We start from the raw sequence: 26,226 nt of genomic DNA on the forward strand, positions 1-26,226 counted from the left end.
TTCTCTTCTCTTTCTGCCCTGCTCTCTTCTCTTCTCTTTCTGCCCTGCTCTCTTCTCTTCTCTTTCTGCCCTGCTCTCTTCTCTTCTCTTTCTGCCCTGCTCTCTTCTCTTCTCTTTCTGCCCTGCTCTCTTCTCTTCTCTTTCTGCCCTGCTCTCTTCTCTTCTCTTTCTGCACTGTTCTCTTCTCTTCTCTTTCTGCCCTGCTCTCTTCTCTTCTCTTTCTGCCCTGCTCTCTTCTCTTCTCTTTCTGCCCTGCTCTCTTCTCTTCTCTTTCTGCCCTGCTCTCTTCTCTTCTCTTTCTGCCCTGCTCTCTTCTCTTCTCTTTCTGCACTGTTCTCTTCTCTTCTCTTTCTGCCCTGCTCTCTTCTCTTCTCTTTCTGCCCTGCTCTCTTCTCTTCTCTTTCTGCCCTGCTCTCTTCTCTTCTCTTTCTGCCCTGCTCTCTTCTCTTCTCTTTCTGCCCTGCTCTCTTCTCTTCTCTTTCTGCCCTGCTCTCTTCTCTTCTCTTTCTGCCCTGCTCTCTTCTCTTCTCTTTCTGCCCTACTCTCTTCTCTTCTCTTCTCTTTCTGCCCTACTCTCTTCTCTTCTCTTCTCTTTCTGCCCTGCTCTCTTCTCTTCTCTTTCTGCCCTGCTCTCTTCTCTTCTCTTTCTGCCCTACTCTCTTCTCTTCTCTTTCTGCCCTGCTCGCTTCTCTTTCTGCCCTGCTCTCTTCTCTTCTCTTTCTGCCCTGCTCTCTTCTCTTCTCTTTCTGCCCTGCTCTCTTCTCTTCTCTTTCTGCCCTGCTCTCTTCTCTTCTCTTTCTGCCCTGCTCTCTTCTCTTCTCTTTCTGCCCTGCTCTCTTCTCTTTCTGCCCTGCTCTCTTCTCTTCTCTTCTCTTCTCTTCTCTTTCTGCCCTGCTCTCTTCTCTTCTCTTTCTGCCCTGCTCTCTTCTCTTTATGATTTGCTATCGAGAAACCATAAAGGCATACCTATGATTTATTTTAATGGCCTTGAAAATAGGTCTTTTTTTATTAATTTGGCAATGTTTTAAGTGTCACTGATACTCTCTCCAAAGTATTTGTGCTAATATGAATGATTTTGTAAGTCTACAGGTCTAGGTAAGTTTTTTTGGTTTGACAATAATACATTAAAAGTCTGTTACAGCAATGAAAATGTATCACCATACGATAGTTATAATATTTCTGGGTCTTGTTCTCCTAGTGAAAAGCATTTCAGGACATATGCTTTAGGTCTCTTTAGTCTACACAGTACGCTATGTATGTCTTTGAACAGTGATGCAAACAGTTTACATTTGGCTCTGTCCGCCCAGCATTTTGATGAAATAGAGAGACAAATTCAAAAGTTCAGCATCACTGTCCAGACACTTCCCTACGTCCAGTATGTATATGTAGAATGTCCTCCACGTTTCCTCTCTTCATGCAGGTCACATCACTAGGAACCTGCCTATTGGTCCCCGCTCTGCACACTCAGCTAAATGTGCTTCTGACTTGATTACCTACCTGCTGACTTTTTCTCCTTTAAGCTTAATATCTCTTTACGCTCGAAATCTATGACTTTTACTCTTTCATTGATTGAATCTTGATGCTGAGAATATTAATGAAGACCTAAGCCTCCAATACACTACAAAGTGAGGCTGCCATTTTGATCGATCAGAGATTGTATTACTTTAATCGGCAGCCATTGTGGCTCAATGCAGTACAGTAGTTTTCAAGCCACCCATTGTGGCTCAATGCAGTACAGTAGTTTTCAAGCCACCCATTGTGGCTCAATGCAGTACAGTAGTTTTCAAGCCACCCATTGTGGCTCAATGCAGTACAGTAGTTTTCAAGCCACCCATTGTGGCTCAATGCAGTACAGTAGTTTTCAAGCCACCCATTGTGGCTCAATGCAGTACAGTAGTTTTCAAGCCACCCATTGTGGCTCAATGCAGTACAGTAGTTTTCAAGCCACCCATTGTGGCTCAATGCAGTACAGTAGTTTTCAAGCCACCCATTGTGGCTCAATGCAGTACAGTAGTTTTCAAGCCACCCATTGTGGCTCAATGCAGTACAGTAGTTTTCAAGCCACCCATTGTGGCTCAATGCAGTACAGTAGTTTTCAAGCCACCCATTGTGGCTCAATGCAGTACAGTAGTTTTCAAGCCACCCATTGTGGCTCAATGCAGTACAGTAGTTTTCAAGCCACCCATTGTGGCTCAATGCAGTACAGTAGTTTTCAAGCCACCCATTGTGGCTCAATGCAGTACAGTAGTTTTCAAGCCACCCATTGTGGCTCAATGCAGTACAGTAGTTTTCAAGCCACCCATTGTGGCTCAATGCAGTACAGTAGTTTTCAAGCCACCCATTGTGGCTCAATGCAGTACAGTAGTTTTCAAGCCACCCATTGTGGCTCAATGCAGTACAGTAGTTTTCAAGCCACCCATTGTGGCTCAATGCAGTACAGTAGTTTTCAAGCCACCCATTGTGGCTCAATGCAGTACAGTAGTTTTCAAGCCACCCATTGTGGTGAACCATAAGGATCACCGTAACTGTACAGACAGCAGAGACAGGAAGTGTGCCCTTTGCTGTTCCAGAATGGATAGAGGATGCTACCATGGCTGGTGCCCCCCTGGCCAGCTATACCGCCAACCACCAGGAGACCTACAGGGACACCCAAGCCAGACCCCCACTGCCGCCCCTCATCGGGCCAAAACGTGAGTCCTGGTCTGGTCAATATCCTAGTTTTGTGAGGTTATTGGTCCATTTCTGTTTGCGACATTGTGGATGTGTTCCCTCATCACGTGCCTCACTCTATCTCGCTCGCCTCTCTCACTCCTCTCGCTCTCGTTCGCCTCTCTCACTCACACTCTCTGTCTTTCTCCATCTCTGTAAGCTCAGGCCCCTTACCGGCGCTGCCCAAAGCAACTCAAGGCCTTGAGATTCCACCACACAAATCTCTCTTTTTACCCAGCTCTTTTAAGTCACCCTGCTTTCAAATTCCTACACCCACTTCTCTTTTGTATATATAAATAAATAAATAAATAAATAAAAACTCCTCAATTTTACTGCATTGGTCTGCCTCTTCTGTCTTGAATTATTTCAAGGCAAACACAAGGACACTGGCTAACTCCAAGGGTAATACATCTTTCATTGTATGCATAAGCTGTACTCCTCCGCCATGTAAGTGTAGCATCTGCAGTTTGTTAGTCACTCTCCAATCCCTCGCGGCCATCTTCCCTGCTTTAATGTCTCCCTTTTCATTCCACCCGCTTCCTTCCACAGTCAATATATCACTTCAATAAACTCTGAATATCCCACTCCATCTCTCATATAAACTCTGTGAACATTTGTCCAACTGACAGCATGACTGGAACCAGTCATAGTAGAAGAGACCGAGGGCTTGGATCTAGATTACAGACGGCAGACTCTAGCAGTTCTTATTTCATAAGACCGACTCGGGTGTCCATTTGCCTAAGCTATATGAGTCTGCCAACTCCATGTCTAGACTCTAGAGTGTACCAGAGTAGAGAGAGTTCAGTGCTGCCTTGGTCTCTATACACTGTCTTGGTCTCTATACACTGTCTTGGTCTCTATACACTGTCTTGGTCTCTATACACTGTCTTGGTCTCTATACACTGTCTTGGTCTCTGCACTGGCAGTCTTGGTGGCACGCCAGGCTATTATGCATAAGCTTAGAAACATCTGTTTCTAAATCACTGGGAATTAGTCTGACAATAACCCCGCACACACACGCACAAACACACACTTCCTTCCCATCCTAGTGTCAAGCCTTGAAAAGCTATTTTAAACTGATGGCTGCCGTGTATATAGAACTGTACCACAGTGTAATCATACACTTTTAGAATTGACTGTGAATATTATTTTACTACTCATCTAACCATGCTGCCAGACCCAGATAAAACCCTGGGTTTTACCCAATAGTGTAGCATTCTATAGGGGATAGCAGCCCCCACAGACTGGGACTGGGGCTGGGTCTGGGGGATTTACCCATCGGATTACCCCTATTCTCAGGCACAACCAGGCTGCTGCCCCCTAGCTCTTGGAATCCCTCTTAGCCTAATTAATCTAGCGATCTTAATCAGTCCCTTTATGATTAATGGAGCTCATCAAACCAACACATCTCTTCTGGAGCACTCACTGATCCAGAGCCAAGACTGTTTAGGGTAACCCCTCCTCCTTTGGCTAGCAGAGCACATGAGATCAACAGGTTCTAATGAAAGGTGTGTGTGGTCCCCAGGAGGGAAGCCCTTCTTCACGCGGAACCCGGCGGAGCTGAAGGGAACCTTTATCAACACCAAACTAAGGAAGAGCCACCGAGGGTTCGGCTTCACCGTCGTCGGGGGCGACGAGCCTGATGAGTTCCTACAGATCAAGAGTCTGGTTCTGGACGGACCTGCTGCCATCGACGGCAAGATGGAGACAGGTGGGCCTCCGCTCTGTTGTTCCATGTCATTATGAAGAGGTGGTCACCAACTCTTTGAGAGCTACAGAGGCTTCTGTTCCAACCCTGCACTAAAACAGTTGACTTATCAAGGTTGGTTGATGAACTGAAGCTGGTGCTCTCCTGGTGGGTGACCACTGAATGGTGTAGGTGTAATAGTGTAGTGTAGGGGTTCTAATTGAGCAATATACAGTTCCAGTGTTACTTCCATGATTTCAGTTTGTGACATGGAGCTAATTATCCAACATTAGTTTCACCTTCTCTTCCCCTAGGTGACGTGATCGTGAGTGTCAATGACACGTGCGTGCTGGGCTACACCCACGCTCAGGTGGTGAAGGTCTTCCAGTCCATCCAGATCGGCTCCATCGTCAACCTGGAGCTGTGCCGCGGCTACCCCCTGCCCTTTGATCCAGACGACCCCAACACTAGCCTGGTGACCTCCGTGGCCATTGTGGACAAGGAGCCTATCATCATCAACGGCCAGGAGAGCTACGACTCTCCGTCCAGCCACGGCAGCCAGACCGGAGGCCCCGTTAATGGGATGAGAGAGTCAGGACCCCACAGCCCCTCCTCTGCCGAGGTGGCGTCCAACGGCTCGCACAGTTACCCCAGCGACTCTGTGACGCTGGCGTCGTCCATAGCGACGCAGCCGGAGCTGATCACAGTGCACATGGAGAAGGGAGACAAAGGCTTTGGGTTCACCATCGCAGACAGCCCTGCAGGGGGAGGACAGAGGGTCAAACAGATCGTAGACTACCCCCGCTGCAGGGGCCTGAAGGAGGGGGACATTATTGTGGAGGTGAACAAGAGGAACGTCCAGAGCATGAGCCACAACCAGGTGGTGGACCTGCTCAGCAAGTGCCCCAAAGGAAGTGAGGTCACCATGCTGGTGCAGAGAGGTGGAGGTAAGACACAATAAACCGGCCACAACATGCAAAGTTTTGAGTTCTGGTTGGCAAGCTTTCTCCTGCCTCTTCTCTCCGTCTCCATTTTCAGGAATCTGGAGAAAACATATTTTGGTTGGATAAGGGTTAATGACACGCTCCAGAACTTTGTGTTGAATGGGTCAATGTGTAGTTCATACATGCATAATCTATGAGAAGAATTACTGTCTTACCTCAATTAGCCACGACAAATAAGGTTATGAAGTCTAGGAGATCAGGAAATATGTTTGTTTTTTTACACATATTTAACCCCTTATTTTTGTTGGCACAAAACTGCCTCTATACTTCCATTCGTTTGTATGGGTTACCTTCAGTCTCACACACACACACATTTTGGCCATAGAGCAAACTGTCTCGTAGCCGGTTTACACCAGATACCGTTGGAGCTCAAACGCTTCGGACGCTACAGGCAGAAGGTGGCACATCAGCATTACCCACTTATTTCAGATGAGTCCCTTGACACATGGTAGAGCAAAACGGAAAACACCATCGTGAGAGTCTCTCCTTTCCATAGAGTAGTTTATAGGCCAAACCGTTCGGACGCTATGAACGTTTTCATTAGAAGACAGATTTTCGGGATGATAAACACCGCTGTAGCTCGGCCACCTCCCACCACAGATGTGGAAGGGCGACATAGCTTATACTGACAGATTTTAATCGTTTTTTTTTTTATTATGTCACTTAGATTGATGCACCGGTGCGTCAATCGACTCTTAAGGATAGGTTATCCCTAAAACAACACAAAAGAGAAAGTTACATTATTGAGATACAATTGTGGTGTCTCATTTTTTTTCCATCCTAGCTTTGTGTGTGTGTCCATGAGCATTTGTGTTTGTGCAAGCGAGCGTGCAGATTCGACTGTCTGTGTCGAGTGAGAACTCGGGACAGGATTTTGACTAGGTGTGTGATTGGAGAAACGGTCTCATAAAAGAGCTGAAGAGAAGACTCTGTGTATGAGGGGGATGATTGAATTTTGGTCTCACTCCAATCCCCAGACAGACAGTACCCACTACCCAGAACACACCTCCACAAAGAGCCCTGACTCACACTGAGAGAGACATGTAATTGGAAAGTTTTCACTGAGACAGAGCGGTCTGAACTGGCGTTGGAAGTTCTCTGGGAATGATTCATTTGTGGAATTGAAAGACCTGAACATCCGTCCTGTAATGCTGAGTGTTGAGGAACGGGACAGGACATTGACTGGGTGCTCTGCTATCACAAATGGCTCCATCCTCTCCCTGTCTTGCTTTATTAATGGCCACCATTAGTCTGAGGGGGTTGTGTACAAGCCCGTAAAACGCTACAGCCATAATGGTCCGCTTTTTATGGATTGTCAATGAAACAAAATGTTTGTGCGTTTAACAGAGACTCCCTGGACCAGAGAGTGGAGAGAAGGGTGGGCGGGACGGTTAGAGAGGATCATTCCTCAATGTGTCATGGGTGGAAGACGGAGCTGATATGAAACCACTTTTTACTGCTGCTGTCTATGTCTTTAGAGCAAAGCAGAGACATACTGTGGCTCTGTATAGAGTGTGCCACTACTCTCTGGAAAGCAGAGGACTACTCAGTAGAGGATTGCTTCTGAAAGTTACCTTGAAAACATGTGGTGAACCTATTGACCCATGAGTGTCATGTATGTAGTACAAATATTAACAATTCTCTTTCTCTATGGTTCACATACTTCATTCGTCTCATATAGCTCTGTTCTCTCAGTGATCATTGCTCAGTCTGAGCTCTGCTCTGGGGTTGTGTGTGTGTGGATCAGACAGCTAAGATTTTGCCTGCCCCACGCAGACAGCAGGATTAATTACTCTCTGCTCTGCGCTCCTCAGGCCTGGCTGCTAATTGGGGGGTCTGATATCAGCATCGCCTCTCTCCCTCGCTTGCCTTCTCGCTTGCTCTATTTCTCTCTCTCTCTCTCTCTCTGGGCATGAGTGTCACCAGTCAGTCCACACAGCCAATTACAAGCCTTTGACAGGGAGCCAGAGGAGAACTCTAATTGGCAGAGATCTGCCCCCTCACTATCCGCCTCCTCCTCCTCCTTTCCCATCCTCCCTTCCAGTGTGTACAGATTCCCATCCGAGCGTCCGGTGCTATCCCGCGGGTTCTCAGTGCGTACAGTGTACTGAGCTCATTAAGGCCTGTGTATGCAACAGTGCTCCTCTCCCCTCTCTTGGAGTAAGCTGACTGGCTCCCCAGCACAACACTAGATTCTCACTGGATTCTTCTCATCCTCCTCTTTCTCACTGGTGATGGTGGACACTGCATAAGTCTCCATACTGAACCATGTGTATATGACACAGCAAAGGTCCTGTGTGGGTGTGTCTCCCGTCTTTTGCTGTTCTGCATCCTGTTGTCTTCTCGAGCCAGGAGGTGTGATTAATAGCTTCCATCAAGGAATCCATTATGATGCCCATCCCTCCATTTGTCTAATTATGCTGCCTAATGTGCTCCTTTTCTCTCCGCCTTCCTGCTGAAACGTTCTGATTATGACACTGACATAATTCATTCTAGCCCCTAAAGACACGCACTTCCTGTGAATTTGCTTGAAGTGCGCCTATGAATGGGTGTAAGTGTCCGTGGTCTACGGGGATGGGAGAGGTGGTGCAGCCAGCATCGGTTGTGTTCCATGCAGAGCCATTGTGTGGAGAACACCTGAGCGTGAGGCTAGCTCTCTGTAGCGCACAGCCTCCCTCATTCTCCACCCAGATAACTCCAAGTCAGTCCCATTCCTGTGCTTTAAAGGTATCCATTCACTGGTTTGTTAGGCTGGGTGGGCATGGTGGACAATACAGTAGATGCATACAACACAGGCTCAGCCTCTCAACCACCTCTGAGGAGGGGAGGAAGGAGAGAGGATGTCAGAGGCGGGAGGATGATGAAAGAGTGGCACAGCGACACCCCTGTCGATCTGTTCATCTTCTGAGACATCCATCAGAGGTGACAGGGTTGTTCCCAGCGGGGCTGGGCCCTTGCACTCCTCATTCCCCCGGAGCGGAGTGAGGGATGGAGGGAGGATGAACCGGGTTAGAGACTGACATGGCGAGTGAGGATGTGTGCCAGTCTGATGATAACCTATCAATCCACTACACTGTTGCTTTCTGCCAGTGGGCTGAAGCGAAATGACCAATCTACACCTGCAGTGGGTTCGAAGGTCTCTAAGCCAATGTCCAACAAGTGTAATATTCTAGCTAATATTTCTCTTTCCTCTGTGTCTTCACGGGGAGCTTTAAGTGCTGTGGAGCGTGATAGACTGTCCCTCTCAGACAGAGCACAGTGTAAGATGGTTGTTTCTGCTGTGTTGGGTTGTTGTAGAAGTGAAGCCAGAGTGCTGCTAGGAAGGAGACGTCGCTTATCTCCACCCTGCTCTAGATGTCTCATTCCAAAATCATTGGCAGTAATATGGAGTTGGTCCCCCCTTTGCTGCTACAACAGCATTCACTCTTCTGGGAAGGCTTTCCACTAGATGTTGGAATATTTCTTTGCGGACTTATTGAGAATTATTGAGGTCGGGCACTGATGTTGAGTGGTCAGCATTCCTATTCATCTCAAGGATGGGGTTTGATGGGGTTGAGGTCAGGGTTTGTGCAGGCCAGTCAAGTTCTTCCACACCGATCTCGACAAACCATTTCTTGATGGACTTCGCTTTGTGCACGGGGGCATTGTCATGCTGAAACAGGAAAGGGCCTTCGCCAAGCTTTGGCCACAACGTTGGAAGCACAGAATCATCTAGAATGTCAATGTATGATATAGCATTAAGATTTCCCTTCACTGGACCTAGCCCAACCCATGAAAAACAGCCCCAGACCATTATTCTTCCTCCACCAAACTTTACAGTTGGCACTATGCATTCATTCTCCTGGCATCCGCCAAACCCAGATTCGCCTGTTGGACTGCCAGATGGTGAAACGTGATTCGGAGCACGTTTCCACTGCTCCAGAGTCCAATGGCGGCCAGCTTTACACCACTCCAACTGAAGTTTGGCATTGCACATGGTGATCTTAGGCTTGTGTGCGGCTGCACGGCCATGTAAACCAATTTCATGAAGCTCCCGACAAACAGTTATTGTGTTGATGTTGCTTCCAGAAGCAGTTTGGAACTCAATAGTGAGTGTTGTAACCGAGGAAGGATGATTTGTACGTGCTTCAGCACTCGCCGGTCCCATTCTGTGAGCTTGTGTGGCCTACCACTTTGTGGCTAAGCCGTTGTTGCTCCTAGACGTTTCCACTTCACAATAACAGCACTTACAGTTGACCGGGGCAGCTCTAGCAGGGCAGACAAACTGACTTTTTGGAAAGATCCTAAGACGGTGCCAAGTTGAAAGTGTCTGAGCTCTTCAGTAAGGCCATTCTACTGCCGATGTTTGTCTATGGAGATTGCATGGCTGTCTGCTCAATTTTATACACCTGTCATTAACGGGTGTGGCTGAAATAGCCAAATCAATTCATTTGAAGGGGTGTCCACATACATTTTTATATACTGTATCGTGTAGCTTTATTTGACCATTTAAAACACAATACAACCACACGTGGATAATGCATATAAAATCATAGAGGATAACACGAATTTCCATTGTGGTCCTGTTAAATAAATGGTTTTCAAAATGTATGAACATAAAATAGTAGGCCTAGCCTACTGGACTTGTGTAGGTTACACACGTAACACATAACAAAACAAAGGACAGGATGAAATTGTTATGGACATTGAGCAGGACTCCCTCATTAGATCAGCCATTTCAGACTGTTAAACTGTGTTGGATGATGGTTTGATGATGGTGATGCCGAAACATCTACAAAGATCTTAGGCTGCCTTACGGCGCCATGTAAGGGATGAAAGCATGCGTTGCACAACATGTTGCTGACTTCACATTCAACGCTGATAACGAATGGCATTGCAGAGAAATTGTACAGTGATCCAATGATCGAGGAATAGAGTGCCAGCAGCTTGGCCTCCAGATTCTGCCCCTGCACTTTTGGGCGACGGGCTTTGTTTGTGTATGAGCCAGAGTCACTGGCGTAACAAGGACAAGGTGAGTCCACCTCCCCTCCTACCTCCTCCCCCTTCTCTTCACACCTCCATGCCTGGGGAGGGGGGGTCATACATCTCAGCCATCTCGGCCTTCCTTTGTTTCCATGACAATACTCTGCAGCACTCTGCAGTGGGGCTTTCCTCTATCAAATCAAATTGTATTGTTCACATACACATATTTAGCAGATGTTATTGTGGGTGTAGCGAAATGCTTGTGTTCCTAGCTCCAACAGTGCAGTAGTATCTAACAATTCACAACAATACACACATCTAAAAGTAAAAGATCGATCAATGTCGGCGTGGCATTGACTAAAATACAGTAGAATAGAATACAGTATATACATCTGAGATTAGTGTGAGGGAGTGGGTCACCCCTCAGCCTGTTCTCTCTGCCCAGAGAGACGGGACAGACAAAAGGAACTGCTCCCAATTGTCATTTCTGCTCAGCATCGTAATCCACTGCATAAGCCTCTCATAGACAAAACATGCATCGCTCCAGGCCTGGATGCTTTTCTCTTCACTGCGGGTGTATGATTCAAAGGTGAGGTTGCTAACGCCTGCACCTTTTCCTGGTCACCTTTTCCATGTCACAGGACTGGGGTGCACATATGTCACTTTCAATCCCATCTTCTATACATTCGCTACTCCGGGTAAATAAACATCTGCATTGGTCGTCTCAGTCACGTCCGTGACAGCCTATTTGTACATTGATGACATGTGGCTCAGTCTGTACTGTGAAATAGCCTGGACCGGCCTGCCGAGGCAACCGTTGCCAAGAGACCATCTGTCAGTCCCCTGTGCGCCTGTTGCTGTCGCCGTTGTGACAGATGGGCTGGGCTGTCGGAAGCCATCCATCTGAGGCCAGATGGAGGGGGGGGTGGGGCCGAGACGTGGGCCCAGTGTACCCCCTCCCGCCCCACTGGACATCATAATCGCCTCAGTAATAGCCTCCGTTTAGCAGCCGCTGTGGCCAGCGCCCTCTCAGACTGACCTGCGGCCTCTCTCTGTGGACCGAGCAACCTAGTGACCACTACAGCCTACGTGAGTGGCAGAGGATTTCAACTCAAGTGGCATGATGGCATCACCAAAAATGGCAAATGAATAAATCCCATATTGCGGTAGTGTATAAATAGAAGGTATGCTGTTTTCAGATGAAAACAACCATTGCTGATCAGTCACCTAAATCCATGTGGCAGATATGTTCAGTAGTGTGTTTTGAGTTTAAAAAGAAGGCTGGCTCAAGCCTGTGTTTTCTCTCTCCTGCACAGTCCATCAGTGTGAGAACCAGCCATGCTAGTCCCCCTGTGTGTAATTAAAAGATGGAGGGTGGATGATGCTGTAAGCTGCATCGATAAGAACACCGGTGGATCCAGGGCTCTGCACATGCCCAGCAGCACCACCCTACCCCTGAAACAGAGTGAGAAGTGAAGTAGCTACTAGCTAGCACGTTTAGGACACCCCTAACCTGTCTCTGGCACTGTCACTTTGTCTGAATCCTGGGAGGGGCAGATGCCTCTACATTTGATAATGATTCTAAAGGTCTGTTAAAACTCAGTGCTGCTCTCTGAGGAACTGCACAGTTCCCCTTCTCCCAATCCTCTGGTGTTTTTAGAGAGCTGTGTGGTACCATAAATGGTAGTGTGACTCGTTTGAGGAGAAGAGCGAGGAGGGCTGTGGAGGGAAGGTTAGTACAGGAGAGGAGTGAAGAGAAGGGGCTGAGAGAGGATGAGAAGGAAAGTTTGGGGAGGTGATGAGAGCTTAGCGTGGGTACAGTGGGGGAAAGTTTAGGGAAGGTGAGATGGAGAGGCTTGCTCTGCTGCAGAGTATATGAGGGTTTAATGGCCACCCAGAGGCAGATTAGACACGTAGTAAACAGGATAGTCAAGAAGAGACTGACACAAACACACAGGCTGGGCTGGTCAAATGGTGTTCAGGGTGAGTGGAGTAGGGCGTGGCTGTGGTATGCCAGGAGAGTAACAATTGCTGAAAGAAGAGGAGAGCGCTATAGTGGAAGGGAGCAGGTAGGGGAGAAGAGGAGAGCGCTATAGTGGAAGGGAACAGGTAGGGGAGAAGAGGAGAGCGCTATAGTGGAAGGGAGCAGATAGGGGAGAAGAGGAGAGCGCTATAGTGGAAGGGAGCAGGCAGGGGAGAAGAGGAGAGCGCTATAGTGGAAGGGAGCAGGTAGGGGAGAAGAGGAGAGCGCTAATAGTGGAAGGGAGCAGGTAGGTGAGAAGAGGAGAGCGCTATAGTGGAAGGGAGCAGGCAGGGGAGAAGAGGAGAGCGCTATAGTGGAAGGGAGCAGGTAGGGGAGAAGAGGAGAGCGCTATAGTGGAAGGGAGCAGGTAGGGGAGAAGAGGAGAGCGCTATAGTGGGTGGGAGCAGGTAGGGGAGAAGAGGAGAGCGCTATAGTGGAAGGGAACAGGTAGGGGAGAAGAGGAGAGCGCTATAGTGGAAGGGAACAGGTAGGGGAGAAGAGGAGAGCGCTATAGTGGAAGGGAGCAGGTAGGGGAGAAGAGGAGAGCGCTATAGTGGAAGGGAGCAGGTAGGGGAGAAGAGGAGAGCGCTATAGTGGAAGGGAGCAGGTAGGGGAGAAGAGGAGAGCGCTATAGTGGAAGGGAACAGGTAGGGGAGAAGAGGAGAGCGCTATAGTGGAAGGGAACAGGTAGGGGAGAAGAGGAGAGCGCTAATAGTGGAAGGGAGCAGGTAGGGGAGAAGAGGAGAGCGCTAATAGTGGAAGGGAGCAGGTAGGTGAGAAGAGGAGAGCGCTATAGTGGAAGGGAGCAGGCAGGGGAGAAGAGGAGAGCGCTATAGTGGAAGGGAGCAGGTAGGGGAGAAGAGGAGAGCGCTATAGTGGAAGGGAGCAGGTAGGGGAGAAGAGGAGAGCGCTATAGTGGGTGGGAGCAGGTAGGGGAGAAGAGGAGAGCGCTATAGTGGAAGGGAACAGGTAGGGGAGAAGAGGAGAGCGCTATAGTGGAAGGGAACAGGTAGGGGAGAAGAGGAGAGCGCTATAGTGGAAGGGAGCAGGTAGGGGAGAAGAGGAGAGCGCTATAGTGGAAGGGAGCAGGTAGGGGAGAAGAGGAGAGCGCTATAGTGGAAGGGAGCAGGTAGGGGAGAAGAGGAGAGCGCTATAGTGGAAGAGAACAGGTAGGGGAGAAGAGGAGAGCGCTATAGTGGAAGGGAACAGGTAGGGGAGAAGAGGAGAGCGCTATAGTGGAAGGGAACAGGTAGGTGAGAAGAGGAGAGCGCTATAGTGGAAGGGAGCAGGTAGGGGAGAAGAGGAGAGCACTATAGTGGAAGGGAGCAGGTAGGGGAGAAGAGGAGAGCACTATAGTGGAAGGGAGCAGGTAGGGGAGAAGAGAGAGGGATTAGGGGAGTGAAGAGATTTGTTGAGATGAGCAGTGATGGAGAGGGGAACATTCTCTAAGGTAGCTGGACTGTGGACCACATTACAGTGGCCGTTGAATACAGATGTTGAGGGGATAAGAGCCATAAAGAACTGCCTAAGCCAGCTCAATCCCCCAGATCTCCCTAAAGGATTTACACACAAACTGGCCCTGTTTTGTCAGGATCAGAGATAGACACTTCACCCCATCCAATCCTGTCTGCATGTACAAATGCTCTTACACGCTGAATACAATACATGTATGTTTTACTCGTTCTCTTTATGCTGCTGAATACCATTATACACAAGCGCACACAGATCTGGGCTATGTTTTCATTTTAGTCTCCTATTACTCTCTGTTTGTGTTCATGTTGGAGGCTCTAATGATATTCCTGCCAGTGTGGGACTCTATTAATGTATGAACATATTATTTATGCTAATGCAGGCCCTGCCTGTCAGAGCCTGCCTCCGATTGATGAGAGCGGGATGGAAAGAGCGGAGTGAGCGCGTGCGCATGTCTGTGTGCACGTATGTTTACTAGCGTGTGGGTGGAGGGGAGGGATGGTGAGGGGGAAAAGCGAGATGGAGAGATGAGGGGGAGGGTGAAAAAGAGGAGAGGGAGAAAAAAGCAAGCGCTAGAGCTCGAGACGGGAGAAGAGCGGTGTGACTGCCTCTAGATGCTGGAGCCTTCCACAGCCGAGCGGCGTGCTGAACGGACGCAGAAAGATGGTCTCAGTAAGAGGGGAACTGACGGTTGCCTACCATTTAATGTTCAGTATCTTGGAGTCCTTCTCCATGGGAACGATAGCAGAGTTAGCTCAGAGCTGCCCCTCTCTCGCTCTTTCTACCCCTCTGTCTGTCTCTCTCTCACACACACATATACACACACACTCTTTCTTTCTCTCTTGAAGTGGGTTAGGCAGGGTCTAGCGAGCGGAGCGCTTGGTTAGCCATCGGGGTTGGCCCCTCTTCTGCTGCAGCAGTCAGCCGCCGTGCTAATGCAGATAGATCGCGCAGCCCCCTTTAACGCGGTGCGCGGGAGGGTGGATGCGAGGGAACGAGCCAGAGAAAGAGAGGGAGAAGATAACTCAAGCAGAGACAAGCAGGCTAGCGCTGCTCCACCTCTGGAGTCCCTGTTTGGAGTCCCTGTTTGGAGTCCCCCGTCTGCTCCACGCTGGGGTTTTGTTCTTCGTCTTTTACCTGTGGGGAAGGTGAAATATTATTGTGTGTCGTTAACACGTTTTTTTCTTTCTTTCTTTCTTTTTTTATCTCCGTCGTGATCTGGATATTGCTTCCCAGGGGTGGCTCCTGCAAAGAAGAGCCCAAAGCTGGTGAGTGCCAAAAATATCTATACCTCCCCCATCCACATCTCCCTTCCATTCTCCCCCATCCATCCCTCTCTCCACTCTCCTGTGTGGAGTGCTAATGTTGGTTGGTGTGTAGAGCATCCCAGAGCAGCGAGGGGTTTTCTCTATCAGGACTCCCGCTGTGTTTTGGTCCTGATGAGAGCTTTAATGACGTGTGTGCTGGGTCGGAATAATGTTGTGTTGGGTGAAACTGTTTTTTGCTGGATGATAATGCTGCACTGGTTGATTATGTTGACCCATTGGTAGGCAGAGCAGGCCTGCTCATGGATATTTGTTTCAATATCTATGCCATGTTCTCCTGGCTTAATGAATTCTAGGTAAATAGATGAGTAAATTAGGCCAGCCTTGGAAAAAGCATTCCAAGCTTGTGGTCCAAGTGTAGGGTTGATTTCTGAGAGTGGTCCAGCTCTTCTTAGCTTCTATTTCTGGCCCCAATGTAGAGAGTATGGAGAAGTCATGTGATTGCTAGAGACTGGACCACTGTCAGTCTGTGTTACCCTCTCCCTGTAGCCGATCTCTTGGGGGAGATGCTGCCTGTGTGCTCTCTCTGTGTTGTATGTGGGAAGAATGGGGGGTGGATTTGTGCTTCTGTGTTTTCCCCTCCTAGATGTATTCTCCCTTCCAGGTCGTTCCACCTCAAAAAGCACAAGAAAAGGATTTCGACACCCACCAGCTCAGATTGTTCTCAAATCTCTTCTGTAGTTACTAACAGATGCTATTAGCATTCCGGAATTATTTTTGCTGAAATATAATTACATCTCTGAGAAATTAGGTTAATTGATTGCACTCAAATTGGCAATTTTAATTTATAGGATTAAATTAAAATTGAATAAATATCGTACCCAACATCTTATGTTGACCAAACTTCATCCTACCAATGTGAAAGACATGATTTTTTTTTTTAATCAAAAGCCACCTACAGACCCCCCCATGCCAATCCCGCCCCGACAACCAGAATACAGTATCAGTTCTCAATGTTTGGATTATTGCTTCTTCATGCTATGTAACGTATTCCGTGTGAATCTGGTTATGTTTTTTTTTTTGCCCTGTACAGAAACATGTGTAATTGAAGTCGCTTGCATTGTTTACCATAAAGTAGCATGTTTTGACCACTCGATGCCCCCGTTCCTACTTTACCGCCTCACTATTTTCTCAGTTTTCCTTTGGTAACTTGGGTAGAAAACCTATAGATTTGGCTCATGATGAAAATACATTGTGTGGTCACCTTCACAATTCAAATCCTCCATTAAAGCAATTAAGTCTGCGTAAGAACAAATTCAGTTTGTTTTTACGCTTAATCTGTGTCCAAGAAACAACCCCTTTGTGTATCGTTACAACATTTCAGTCACGAGCCCATTTCTGCATCAATGTTTTGGGCTTGTAGGAAAAGTCTTCATATGCGAATTGCACCATATGGTTAGCCCTCTGAGAGCTGCTACTTATTGGACTGTTCAAGGAGAGTTGGGTTGGGTTGCATTGGGTTGCTAAGAGAAGGACAAACTGAATTGGCTTTTTATTGACTTTTATTTTGAAAGGGAAGTCATATTGAGACTAAAGACTCTTTTACAAATGAGCCCTGCACAATTTAAAACAAGTGCATCAATAAGCAAGCACAGACATGGAGGACTGGCTTGAATTTTCTACCCAAAGTTGCACAGGAAATTACCTATTTCGTAAACATTTAAGAGCCCAGCAAAATGGATAAAATAATGTTGCGATATAGCAAGAACAGTGGCATCTAGTGGTCAAATATGTTACTTCCACACTTCTTTATGGTAAATAATGCAAGCAATTTCAATGACCTTTGGGGAAAAAGACATCACCAGATTCACATAGTATGAAGAAGCAGTGATCCAAACCACACCTTTCAGCAGTGATCCAAATTGGATGTTGGGTACATTATTTATTGAATATTATCTGAATCCTATCAATTTGGGTTCAATCAATTAGCTTAGTTCTCCAAAATCAAATTACATTTCAACAAAATAATCTTTCAGGAATGCCAATCTTACCTGTTTTTAACTACAGGAACAAATTCAGAACAATCTGAGATTGTGGGTGTCATGGCTTGCTGAAATGATATTACATCGCTCTTCAGTTAAACACCCTTCTCGCTGTTACTGTATGTCTCTGAATGTCTCCTCGTGCATTGGGGGATAGGGTCTGCCATTAATGTATTCAGCTCTGTGTTGAACAAAAGGAATAGACTATACTCTAGTCTGACGAGCTCAGTTTTTTTTCTGTTAGGATTTTTGACTGAATTCTTCACTTTCCCAAAAATAAATCTCATGAACAAATCTGCTTGATTATGCCTTGGGTATTGTTAGAGAATGTGTTTCTGGTTGACATCACTGGCCTTGATTAAAACGTATGTATTTCGACTGACTTCTGTAATGCGTACTTATTTATCTTTACCACTCTCTCCTACTCTTTCTATCCCTCCTTCTTATGCTATATCTCTCTTTCTGACCACCCTTCTTCTCCCCCTCCACCTTTCTCTCCCTGTCTTACTCCTTCTATTCCCTCTTCCTCATGCAGCAGTTAGCGAGGAAGGACAGTCAGAACAGTCCTGTGCACAGTGTGTCCAGCCACCGGAGTACCCACACTGACTCCCCTGTGCACCCATCCCTGGCCACCCCATTCAGCGAGAGCGCCGCCCCCCCACCCCCCTCCCAGCCCCTGCCCGGCCTGCCTCCCCAGGACGCTCAGGCAGACGGAACCATCCAGAGGAAACCGGACCCCTTCAAGATCTGGGCCCAGTCCAGGAGCATGTATGAAAGTAGGCGTAAGTATTTACTTTTGGTGTTGGCTCGGGTGCGCCCTCTGTCCTGTCGGGTTGGTATTGCAGTCCGGGGCTGGTGACCCAAGACATATTGTCTAATAGTATCCTGTCGTCTTTTGTATATTGACCTAGAGTGGGTGTTAACTTGGTGGGTTAGGGGTGTGGACTGTTTGAAGAGCATTGTGGCAGTTAGAGGAAGAGTGATAACAACAGCCTCTAAGGAGAGTTGGTGATGCTAATCACACTCCTGATCCGTTTAACCTTGACCAAGTGTGTTATTATCAGTAAATAGTGTGCTCTCTGGAACGGACTGTGCCATGTTTACCTCTACGCTACTCTTTAGAACACAGCTCCAGAGAAATGTGGATATCATTTGCGGTGGTGGAGGCGGCTCCAATATTTCCCTGGTAGTCTGGTGAGGCTAACGGGTGCAAGTCTCCCCAATTAACAGGAATATCTCTCAACCGCTGTCAGTCGCCCTCTTGAGTATTGGAGGGTCCAGAGTGTTCAAGGTCTAATCATTTCTCTGGTGCTCCTGCTTTCATCAAGGTTTCATTATTTAGAGGCCCTAAAGGGAGAGGAACTGGGTACGGTACCGACAAAGTTGGCTATCTCCTCAAGTGAGAGAGGATAGGGGAGAGCAATTCTAGAATTCTAAAGAAACAAGGAAGAAGAATAGGGGATTGTTATGTCAACTCAGCTTTATTCAGCACTTGTACATCCCTGTCCTGAGGAAATAGGACTTCATTAACGTTGTGATGACATGTTTACCTGATAGATTCTGAAATCAAAGCCTGGGAGAGCTGAGGCTGTAAACGCACCATTTGATGACCACAATTTTCCAAACCTGAGCAATGCAGGTTGGATAAGTTTTGAAGTCTGCCCATGCTTGATGTTTGCTCAGATGCCATTTTGGTGGTGCTAGCTGGATAGTGGATACTAGCCACTCTTTCTTCAGATCAGGAAGAGGAGATGGGAAGTTAATCTGCTTGTTCTCCAGAGTCAGTCTGAGCTGGGCAGATTGAATAATCTTTGTTTAGTATGGATCTGTTCCTAGCCAGTGGTTTAGAAGTTGAGCTGCTGTATTGATCTGATAAGCTGCCAAGGGCCTGGCTGGGGCCCTTGTGAATGAGAAGATTGAGACGGTTAGCCTGTGCCATGCCCATCTCAGCCATACCCTGATTCCCAGTGTGGTAGAAAGAGGGCTAGCTCTACACTGTGAGCTCTTCTGATGACTCTGGAACCGATTTCAGCCAAGCTGGCCTCTTGCCCTTCTCCCTCTCTCCTGCTGGCTCTTAGTGGCTTTAGCTGTGGAGGTCTGTATAGTTACATGTTGTATCCCATGGGGGGGCTGAACGCATGGACACACACACAGACAGCTTCAGGTTGTTGCTTGGAACCGTGTTTTTCGGTGGTCTGCCCACCTCCAGTGCTACGTGACCCATGAGCTGTCAGTCGCTGCAGTGCACCGCTATGTAGCAGCTTAGTACCTCCCTGACAGCTAGCTCCAGTACTGCCACCCTCTTCCTCTTCCCTCCTGCTCAGATCTCCTCGGCTAGGGGCTTCCTGACTGAGCCTGAGGAGCAGCACTGCTGAGGCCCTTCTCAGTAATACAGCACCAGGCTGGCATACTGGTGACCTGGCTGAGTGCTAGGGAGAGACTTCCTGTCACCTACCTACAAAGTGAAGAAGGATTTTGTCTTGAAAGACATCTGAAAGGATAGTATTCAAAGAGATCCTAAATATGGAAGTTTGATAAAGTTAGGTACTTAGGGGAATTTCACAGCCGTCTCCTCTCTTGCTTTGAATGGTGATTTGAAGGTATTTTGGGAATAGATCATTTTCTTTTGATGGGAAGTTATTAGATATTTACACATTCCTCAGGCTATAGAGGAAAAGGCTGAATGAGGCAGTGGTGTGGTGTAGAGGCTACCGTAACAGTGCAGTAGAGTAGAGAGGCTGAGTGAGGCAGTGGTGTGGTGTAGAGGCTACCGTAACAGTGCAGTAGAGTAGAGAGGCTGAGTGAGGCAGTGGTGTGGTGTAGAGGCTACCGTAACAGTGCAGTAGAGTAGAGAGGCTGAGTGAGGCAGTGGTGTGGTGTAGAGGCTACCGTAACAGTGCAGTAGAGTAGTGAGGCAGTGGTGCGGTGTAGAGGCTACCGTAACAGTGCAGTAGAGTAGAGAGGCTGAGTGAGGCAGTGGTGTTGTGTAGAGGCTACCGTAACAGTGCAGTAGAGTAGAGAGGCTGAGTGAGGCATGGACCACTGGCCTGATTCAGAAGGAACTGCTGGTGTGCTATGTGCTCATTAAAGCCATGAATTACATCATCAGCTCCCTCCCTCCATCTCCTCCAGTCCTCTGCCTCTGTTCTCCTCTGAAAGGAAAAGGGGGAGGAGGGGTTACAAAGTGTGGGTTGTGATGTAATGATCCAGGATGTAGTGATTGATGCTGATGGATGGTTCTCTGGTTGCAGTGCCTGACTTCCAGGAGCAGGACATCTTCCTGTGGAGAAAGGACACGGGCTACGGGTTCCGGATCCTGGGAGGGAACGAGCCAGGAGAGCCGGTGAGTTGGAGAATTCAACCACACACTAACATCACTGCTCTGCATACGCTGCATTCTGAAAGTATTCAATACTCCTTTACTTTCTTCACATTTTGTTACGTTACAGCCTTGTTCTAAAATGGATTAAATTGTTTTTTCCCCCTCATCAGTCTACATACAATACCCCATAATGACAAAGCAAAAACAGGTTTTCATACATTTTTGCAAATTATATATAAAAAAACTGAAATATCACATTTAGATGAGTATTCAGACCCTTTACTCAGTTCTTAGGTAAGACGCTACAAGTTTGGACACATCTATATTTGGGGAGCTTCTCCCATTCTTCTCTGCAGATCCTCTCAAGCTCTGTCAGGTTGGCTGGGGAGCGATGCTGCACAGCTATTTTCAGGTCTCTCCAGAGATGTTCGATCGGGTTCAAGTCTGGGCTCTGGCAGGGCCACTCAAGGACATTCAGAGACTTGTACCGAAGCCACTCCTGCATTGTCTTGGCTGTGTGCTTAGGGTAATTGTCCTGTTGGAAGGGGAACCTTCACCCCAGTCGGAGGTCCTGAGCACTCTGGAGCAGGATTTCATCAAGGATCTCTCTGTACTTTGCTCCGTTCATCTTTCCCTTGATCCTAACTAGACTCCCAGTCCATGACGCTGAAAAACATAATGCTGCCACCACCATGCTTCACCGTAGGGATGATGTCAGGTTTCCTCCAGACGTAACGTTTGGCATTCAGGCCAAAGAGCAACCTTGGTTTCATCAGACCAGAGAATCTTGTTTCTCATGGTCTGAGAGTCTTTAGGTGCCCTTTGGCAAACTCCAAGCGGGCTGTCATGTGCCTTTTACTGAGGAGTGGCTTCCGTCTGGCCACTCTACCATAAAGGCCTGATTGGTGGAGTGTTGCAGAGATGGTTGTCATTCTGGAAGGTTCTACTATCTCCACAGAGGAACTCTGAAGTTCTTTCAGAGTGACCATCGGGTTCTTTGTCAACTCCCTGACCAAGACCCTTCTCCCCCGATTGCTCAGTTTGGCCGGGCGGCCAGCTCTAGGAAGAGTCTTGGTTTTTCCAAACTTCTTCCATTTAAGAATGATGGAGGCCACTGTGTTCTTGGGGACTTTCAATGCTGAATAAAATTTTTAGTACACTTCCTGAGATCTGTGCCTCGAAGCTCTACAGACAGTTCCTTCGACCTCGTGGCTTGGTTTTTGTTCTGACATGCACTGTCAACTGTGGGACCTTATATAGACAGGTGTGTGCTTTTCCAAATCATGTCCAATCAATTGAATTTAACACAGGTGGACTCCAGTCAAGTTGTAGAAACACCTCAAGGATGATCAAAATAAACAGGAGGCACCTGAGCTCAATTTCGGGTGTCATAACAAAGGGTCTAAATACTTGTGTAAAGTTTATTTTTTTAAATATATATATAATTTTGCAAACATTTCTAAAAACCTGTTTTCGCTTTTTCATCTTGGGAGTATTGTGAGTAGATTGATGAGGGGGAAAAATAATGTAATCCATTTCAGAATAAGGCTGTAACGTAACAAAATGTGGAAAATGGGAAGTGCTCTGAACACTTTCCGAATGTACTGTATATCTATACTCTCTCAATAGGTATTTTAAATTCAGTTGAAAAATAATACACCTTTCAACAGATTCTAAATACCCAGTTATTAGTCTTGGACATTTATTATGAGACTTCTCAGTTTGTTATTACAAATATTTAGTATAGAGTTGTATATATTTTTAGCGTCTTTGTGTGCCATATTTGACTGTTTAATTGATGGTTGTAAACTCCTCTGTTGGAGCCAGATGAATCAACTACAGCAGCAGTGTCAGTCTGCGTGTGGTGGTGGTTGAGGTCTCAGCTCGGTTCTGTTGCTCCACTTGCTCTTTCATCTCCTTGCTGCAGCCTCAATCAGAGAGAAGAATATCTATCCCCGACACTTTATTCCCCTTTTAAAGAGGCCAAGTTGTTTGTTCTTGTGAGCTGGTCTGTACAGCTTTTGAAGAAGGAAAATAATGACACACAAGAGATTTAGACCAGGCTGTGTGCAGCCAAGCGGCGAAAGAGAAGAGGAGACGTACTAGCCAGCTTTCTAGCTGGACCCGGGGTGTTAGTGCTGCCGGAAAGTGTTCTAAAATGATCTTACCTAAGAGGTAGAATATTCTTCAACAAACTTTATCTCATGCTGATGTTCTGTCACGGCGTGCTGTTGATTGATCAACAACCTCTTCTGTCCTCCAACCTCTTCTGTCCTCCAACCTCTTCTGTCCTCCAACCTCTTCTGTCCTCCAACCTCTTCTGTCCTCCAACCTCTTCTGTCCTCCAACCTCTTCTGTCCTCCAACCTCTTCTGTCCTCCAACCTCTTCTGTCCTCCAACCTCTTCTGTCCTCCAACCTCTTCTGTCCACTCCTTTTCTTTCATTTTCTCCCCTCCTCCCGCCGCCTCTTTTCCTCCCCCTATCCTCCCCCTATCCTCCCCCTCCCCTCCCCCTCCCCTCTCCTCCCCCTATCCTCCCCTATCCTCCCCCTCCCCTCCCCCTCCCCTCTCCTCCCCCTCTCCTCCCCCTATCCTCCCCCTATCCTCCCCTATCCTCCCCCTCTCCTCCCCCTATCCTCCCCCTATCCTCCCCTATCCTCCCCTCTCCTCCCCCTATCCTCCCCCTATCCTCCCCCTATCCTCCCCTATCCTCCCCCTCTCCTCCCCCTATCCTCCCCCTATCCTCCCCTATCCTCCCCCTATCCTCCCCCTCCCCTCCCCCTCCCCTCTCCTCATCCTCCCCCTATCCTCCCCTATCCTCCCCCTATCCTCCCCCTCCCCTCCCCTCTCCTCCCCCTCTCCTCCCCCTATCCTCCCCCCTCCTCCCCCTATCCTCCCTCTATCCTCCCCCTCCCCCTCTCCTCCCCTCTCCTCTCCCTCTCCCCAGATCTACATAGGGCACATAGTGAAGTACGGGGCGGCGGATGAGGACGGGCGCCTGCGTTCGGGGGATGAGCTCATCTGTGTGGATGGCACGGCGGTGGTGGGGAAGTCTCACCAGCTGGTGGTACAGCTGATGCAGCAGGCCGCCAAGCAGGGCCACGTCAACCTCACCGTGCGACGGAAGACCGGCTACGGCGGTAAGGGAACACAGCAGCTAGTTAAACATGGACACTAAGTTTAACTTAGATACTCTTATCCAGAGTGAACGCATTCAAATAACAGCTACATGAAATGAGCATCAGAAGTTATTTGTGTGACCTTGTCTTTCAACAGCAAGAGATGGAGAGAAATCTGTGGTAGCAGTGTTGGCTTTAATCAGACACTGTAATTTGATAGGTTGTCTGCCAGTCATTTTACCGGTAATTCTGTCTTCTCTGCACATTGCTTAATGATCATGGTAGAATCTTATGTAGAACAGAATTCGATAATCTGTCTCAGAATGTTCCTATTTCAAATATAGCAGATGAGCAGCAGTCTGAGCAGCAGTCTATGCAGTAGTACAATCAACAGCAGTCTATGCAGAAACATCAGAGCAATCCACTGCTCCAGGCTCCATGTTTTCTTTTCCATCAGAGCAGTGAAGGGCCCGAGGACAGGGCTGCTATTTGAAGGGTCGCCCCGCTGCTCTTCAAAAGTCCATGGCTGTGTGGGGAAACATTTATCAGAGGCCCTGAACGCGCTCAGCCTGGCTCTGCCCTTCAGCAGGATAAATAAAGTTCCTTAAACGTGATGAAGAGGGTCCCAACCTTCCCCCGCTCCCGCCACGCTCCAGCCTGCCTGCCAGCCACTGATGAGAGGGTGCAGACCGAGAGCATGATGGTTGTCAGAGGGATGAAGCCTCAATGCCAGGAAACCTTCCGTTGTGATGCAATCCATATCTTTAGATGTTTTTGGGAGGAATAGATGAAAGTGTGGCTGTTAGAGCAGCATGCTCCCTGTAGACCTGCTTCCTGCTACCAGTGTGATCATTACGCCAGGCTGAGTGGGTAGAGAGGAGCACCGGTGTCAATGTTGATTAGCCAAATATTTTATTTAGTGTTATGAGCTGTGTGCTATTGCTGTAAAGTACCTGTGTCAATTCCTCCTCAGGGTCTAAAGGGGAGGGCGAGGTGCCCCCGTCCCCAGCCTCGTCCCACCACAGCAGCACACAGGCTCCCTCCCTGACAGAGGAGAAGCGGACCCCCCAGGGCAGCCAGAACTCCCTCAACACAGTCAGCTCCGGCAGTGGCTCCACCAGTGGCATCGGCAGTGGGGGTGGTGGGGGCTCGGGTAGCACCGTGGTCAACACTGCCCTGCAGCCCTACGATGTGGAGATCCGCCGCGGGGAGAACGAGGGCTTCGGATTTGTGATTGTCTCTTCTGTGTCCCGACCCGAGTCTGGCACCACCTTTGGTAACATCCGTCTTCTCTAACTTTCTGTACTTAAATATAGGTACAGTAGCACATATGCATGTACTGTATACACACACACACACACACACACACACACACAAGGTTCCTCTCAATATACAGTAGAACATATCTTTTTTGTAACTAATCACTCTTTGACTACTGGGAACTGTCCCTCTACTTCTATGCAAATGAGTTTGTTAATAGCCCATATTTCTGGTGAATAGCTTTCATCCTCATTCTTCCATCTTCTAGCGAGTGGTGTTCCTCTTCTATTGTCTTTCATTTTGTCAAGCAGAGACACTGAAACCCAGCCCAAAGAACTGGAATATTTATACTGTCTTTCATAATTGATCACAAGTAAGAGCATGTTGCATAATATCCTGTATAATTCAGATGCTCTTACTTAAATGGCTCCGATGAGCTGATTGCAGCAGTTCTAATGATTAGTTAATAAGGGGAAGAGTGTTGTGATATTGTAAGTGGGATCATTTGTAGATGGATAGACCCTCTCCCACTGTCCTCCCGCTCTGCTTGTCCCTCAGCATGCCCCGTTGTCTGCTCTGGTGTCTTTTGCTGTGGTGTGTATTCTGCCTGTAACTGCAACAGAGAGATCTCGCTGCCACGCTCCGTACCTACCTGACCAGTCCCCAGGGTGTCTCTCTGTGTTGGGTGTGCTGAAACACTGCTTAACGTAACTCTCGCTGGGCGTCAAACGATCAGGCAAAGCACATCTTCATGTACTGAAGTGGAAGGCGTTGGCAAGTTTGTACCATTTTGTTTATCTTCCAGGCTTCATATCAAAGAGGAGCACATTGGTTATTGATCAATAGTGTAGAGACATTACATTTGATCTGTATGGATCCCAATTACTCTGACACCGATATATCTATCCATCCTCTCGTTAAACCAACAGATCCTTCTGCGGTGAAACCAACAAAGCTTCTAGTTTGTTCAGAACTCAATGAGTTCAGCTCCACAGATTTGTTCTTGACTGGAGTTGCTGACAGCAGAGGGAGGAAACAGACTTGATTTAGTCTTTGTAGTTCCATGAATGAAGAAGAGGAAGAGAGATGGAGATGGAGATATGTGTTATATTTCTCTGTAATGATCGAGAGGCATTCTCTAGTAGGGTAGAAGCCTTTGTGCCGCTGAGGATTGTGGGTAGGAGAAGACCCGAGGGCCCTTGGCAGAGAAGTTGTCTGTGTTGTCTGTACGTTTGTAATCTAGGCTGCAGCTGCAGGTGTCTGTCTCATCAGAGCTGAAGGTTGACATAGTTTCCTCATTATTAGGTTTCAGCTGTACAAGGGATGTCAGGAGAGATTCACTAATGCAAATAGAAGACCGTGTC

At 47.8% G+C, this 26,226-nt stretch overlaps 1 protein-coding gene across 8 annotated transcripts in view; it reads left to right on the forward strand.

Annotated features, from left to right (window-relative positions):
- The window catches only part of magi1b (membrane associated guanylate kinase, WW and PDZ domain containing 1b), a 201,436-nt gene that overhangs the window by 164,722 nt on the left and 10,488 nt on the right, over window positions 1-26,226 (forward strand). For 6 of the 8 annotated variants that reach the window (XM_036983448.1, XM_036983452.1, XM_036983451.1 and 3 more), the window contains 8 exons: window positions 2,571-2,690; window positions 4,235-4,420; window positions 4,711-5,343; window positions 15,092-15,123; window positions 17,698-17,944; window positions 20,414-20,505; window positions 23,431-23,623; window positions 24,576-24,878. In XM_036983448.1, the coding sequence (XP_036839343.1) occupies window positions 2,571-2,690; window positions 4,235-4,420; window positions 4,711-5,343; window positions 15,092-15,123; window positions 17,698-17,944; window positions 20,414-20,505; window positions 23,431-23,623; window positions 24,576-24,878 (1,806 nt within the window). The remainder of the gene's footprint in view (window positions 1-2,570; window positions 2,691-4,234; window positions 4,421-4,710; window positions 5,344-15,091; window positions 15,124-17,697; window positions 17,945-20,413; window positions 20,506-23,430; window positions 23,624-24,575; window positions 24,879-26,226) is intronic. The other 2 variants (XM_036983450.1, XM_036983449.1) reach the window with 2 other exon arrangements.

This window comes from Oncorhynchus mykiss, chromosome 7 (assembly GCF_013265735.2).
Source record: "Oncorhynchus mykiss isolate Arlee chromosome 7, USDA_OmykA_1.1, whole genome shotgun sequence".
NCBI classification, from domain to species: domain Eukaryota; kingdom Metazoa; phylum Chordata; class Actinopteri; order Salmoniformes; family Salmonidae; genus Oncorhynchus; species Oncorhynchus mykiss.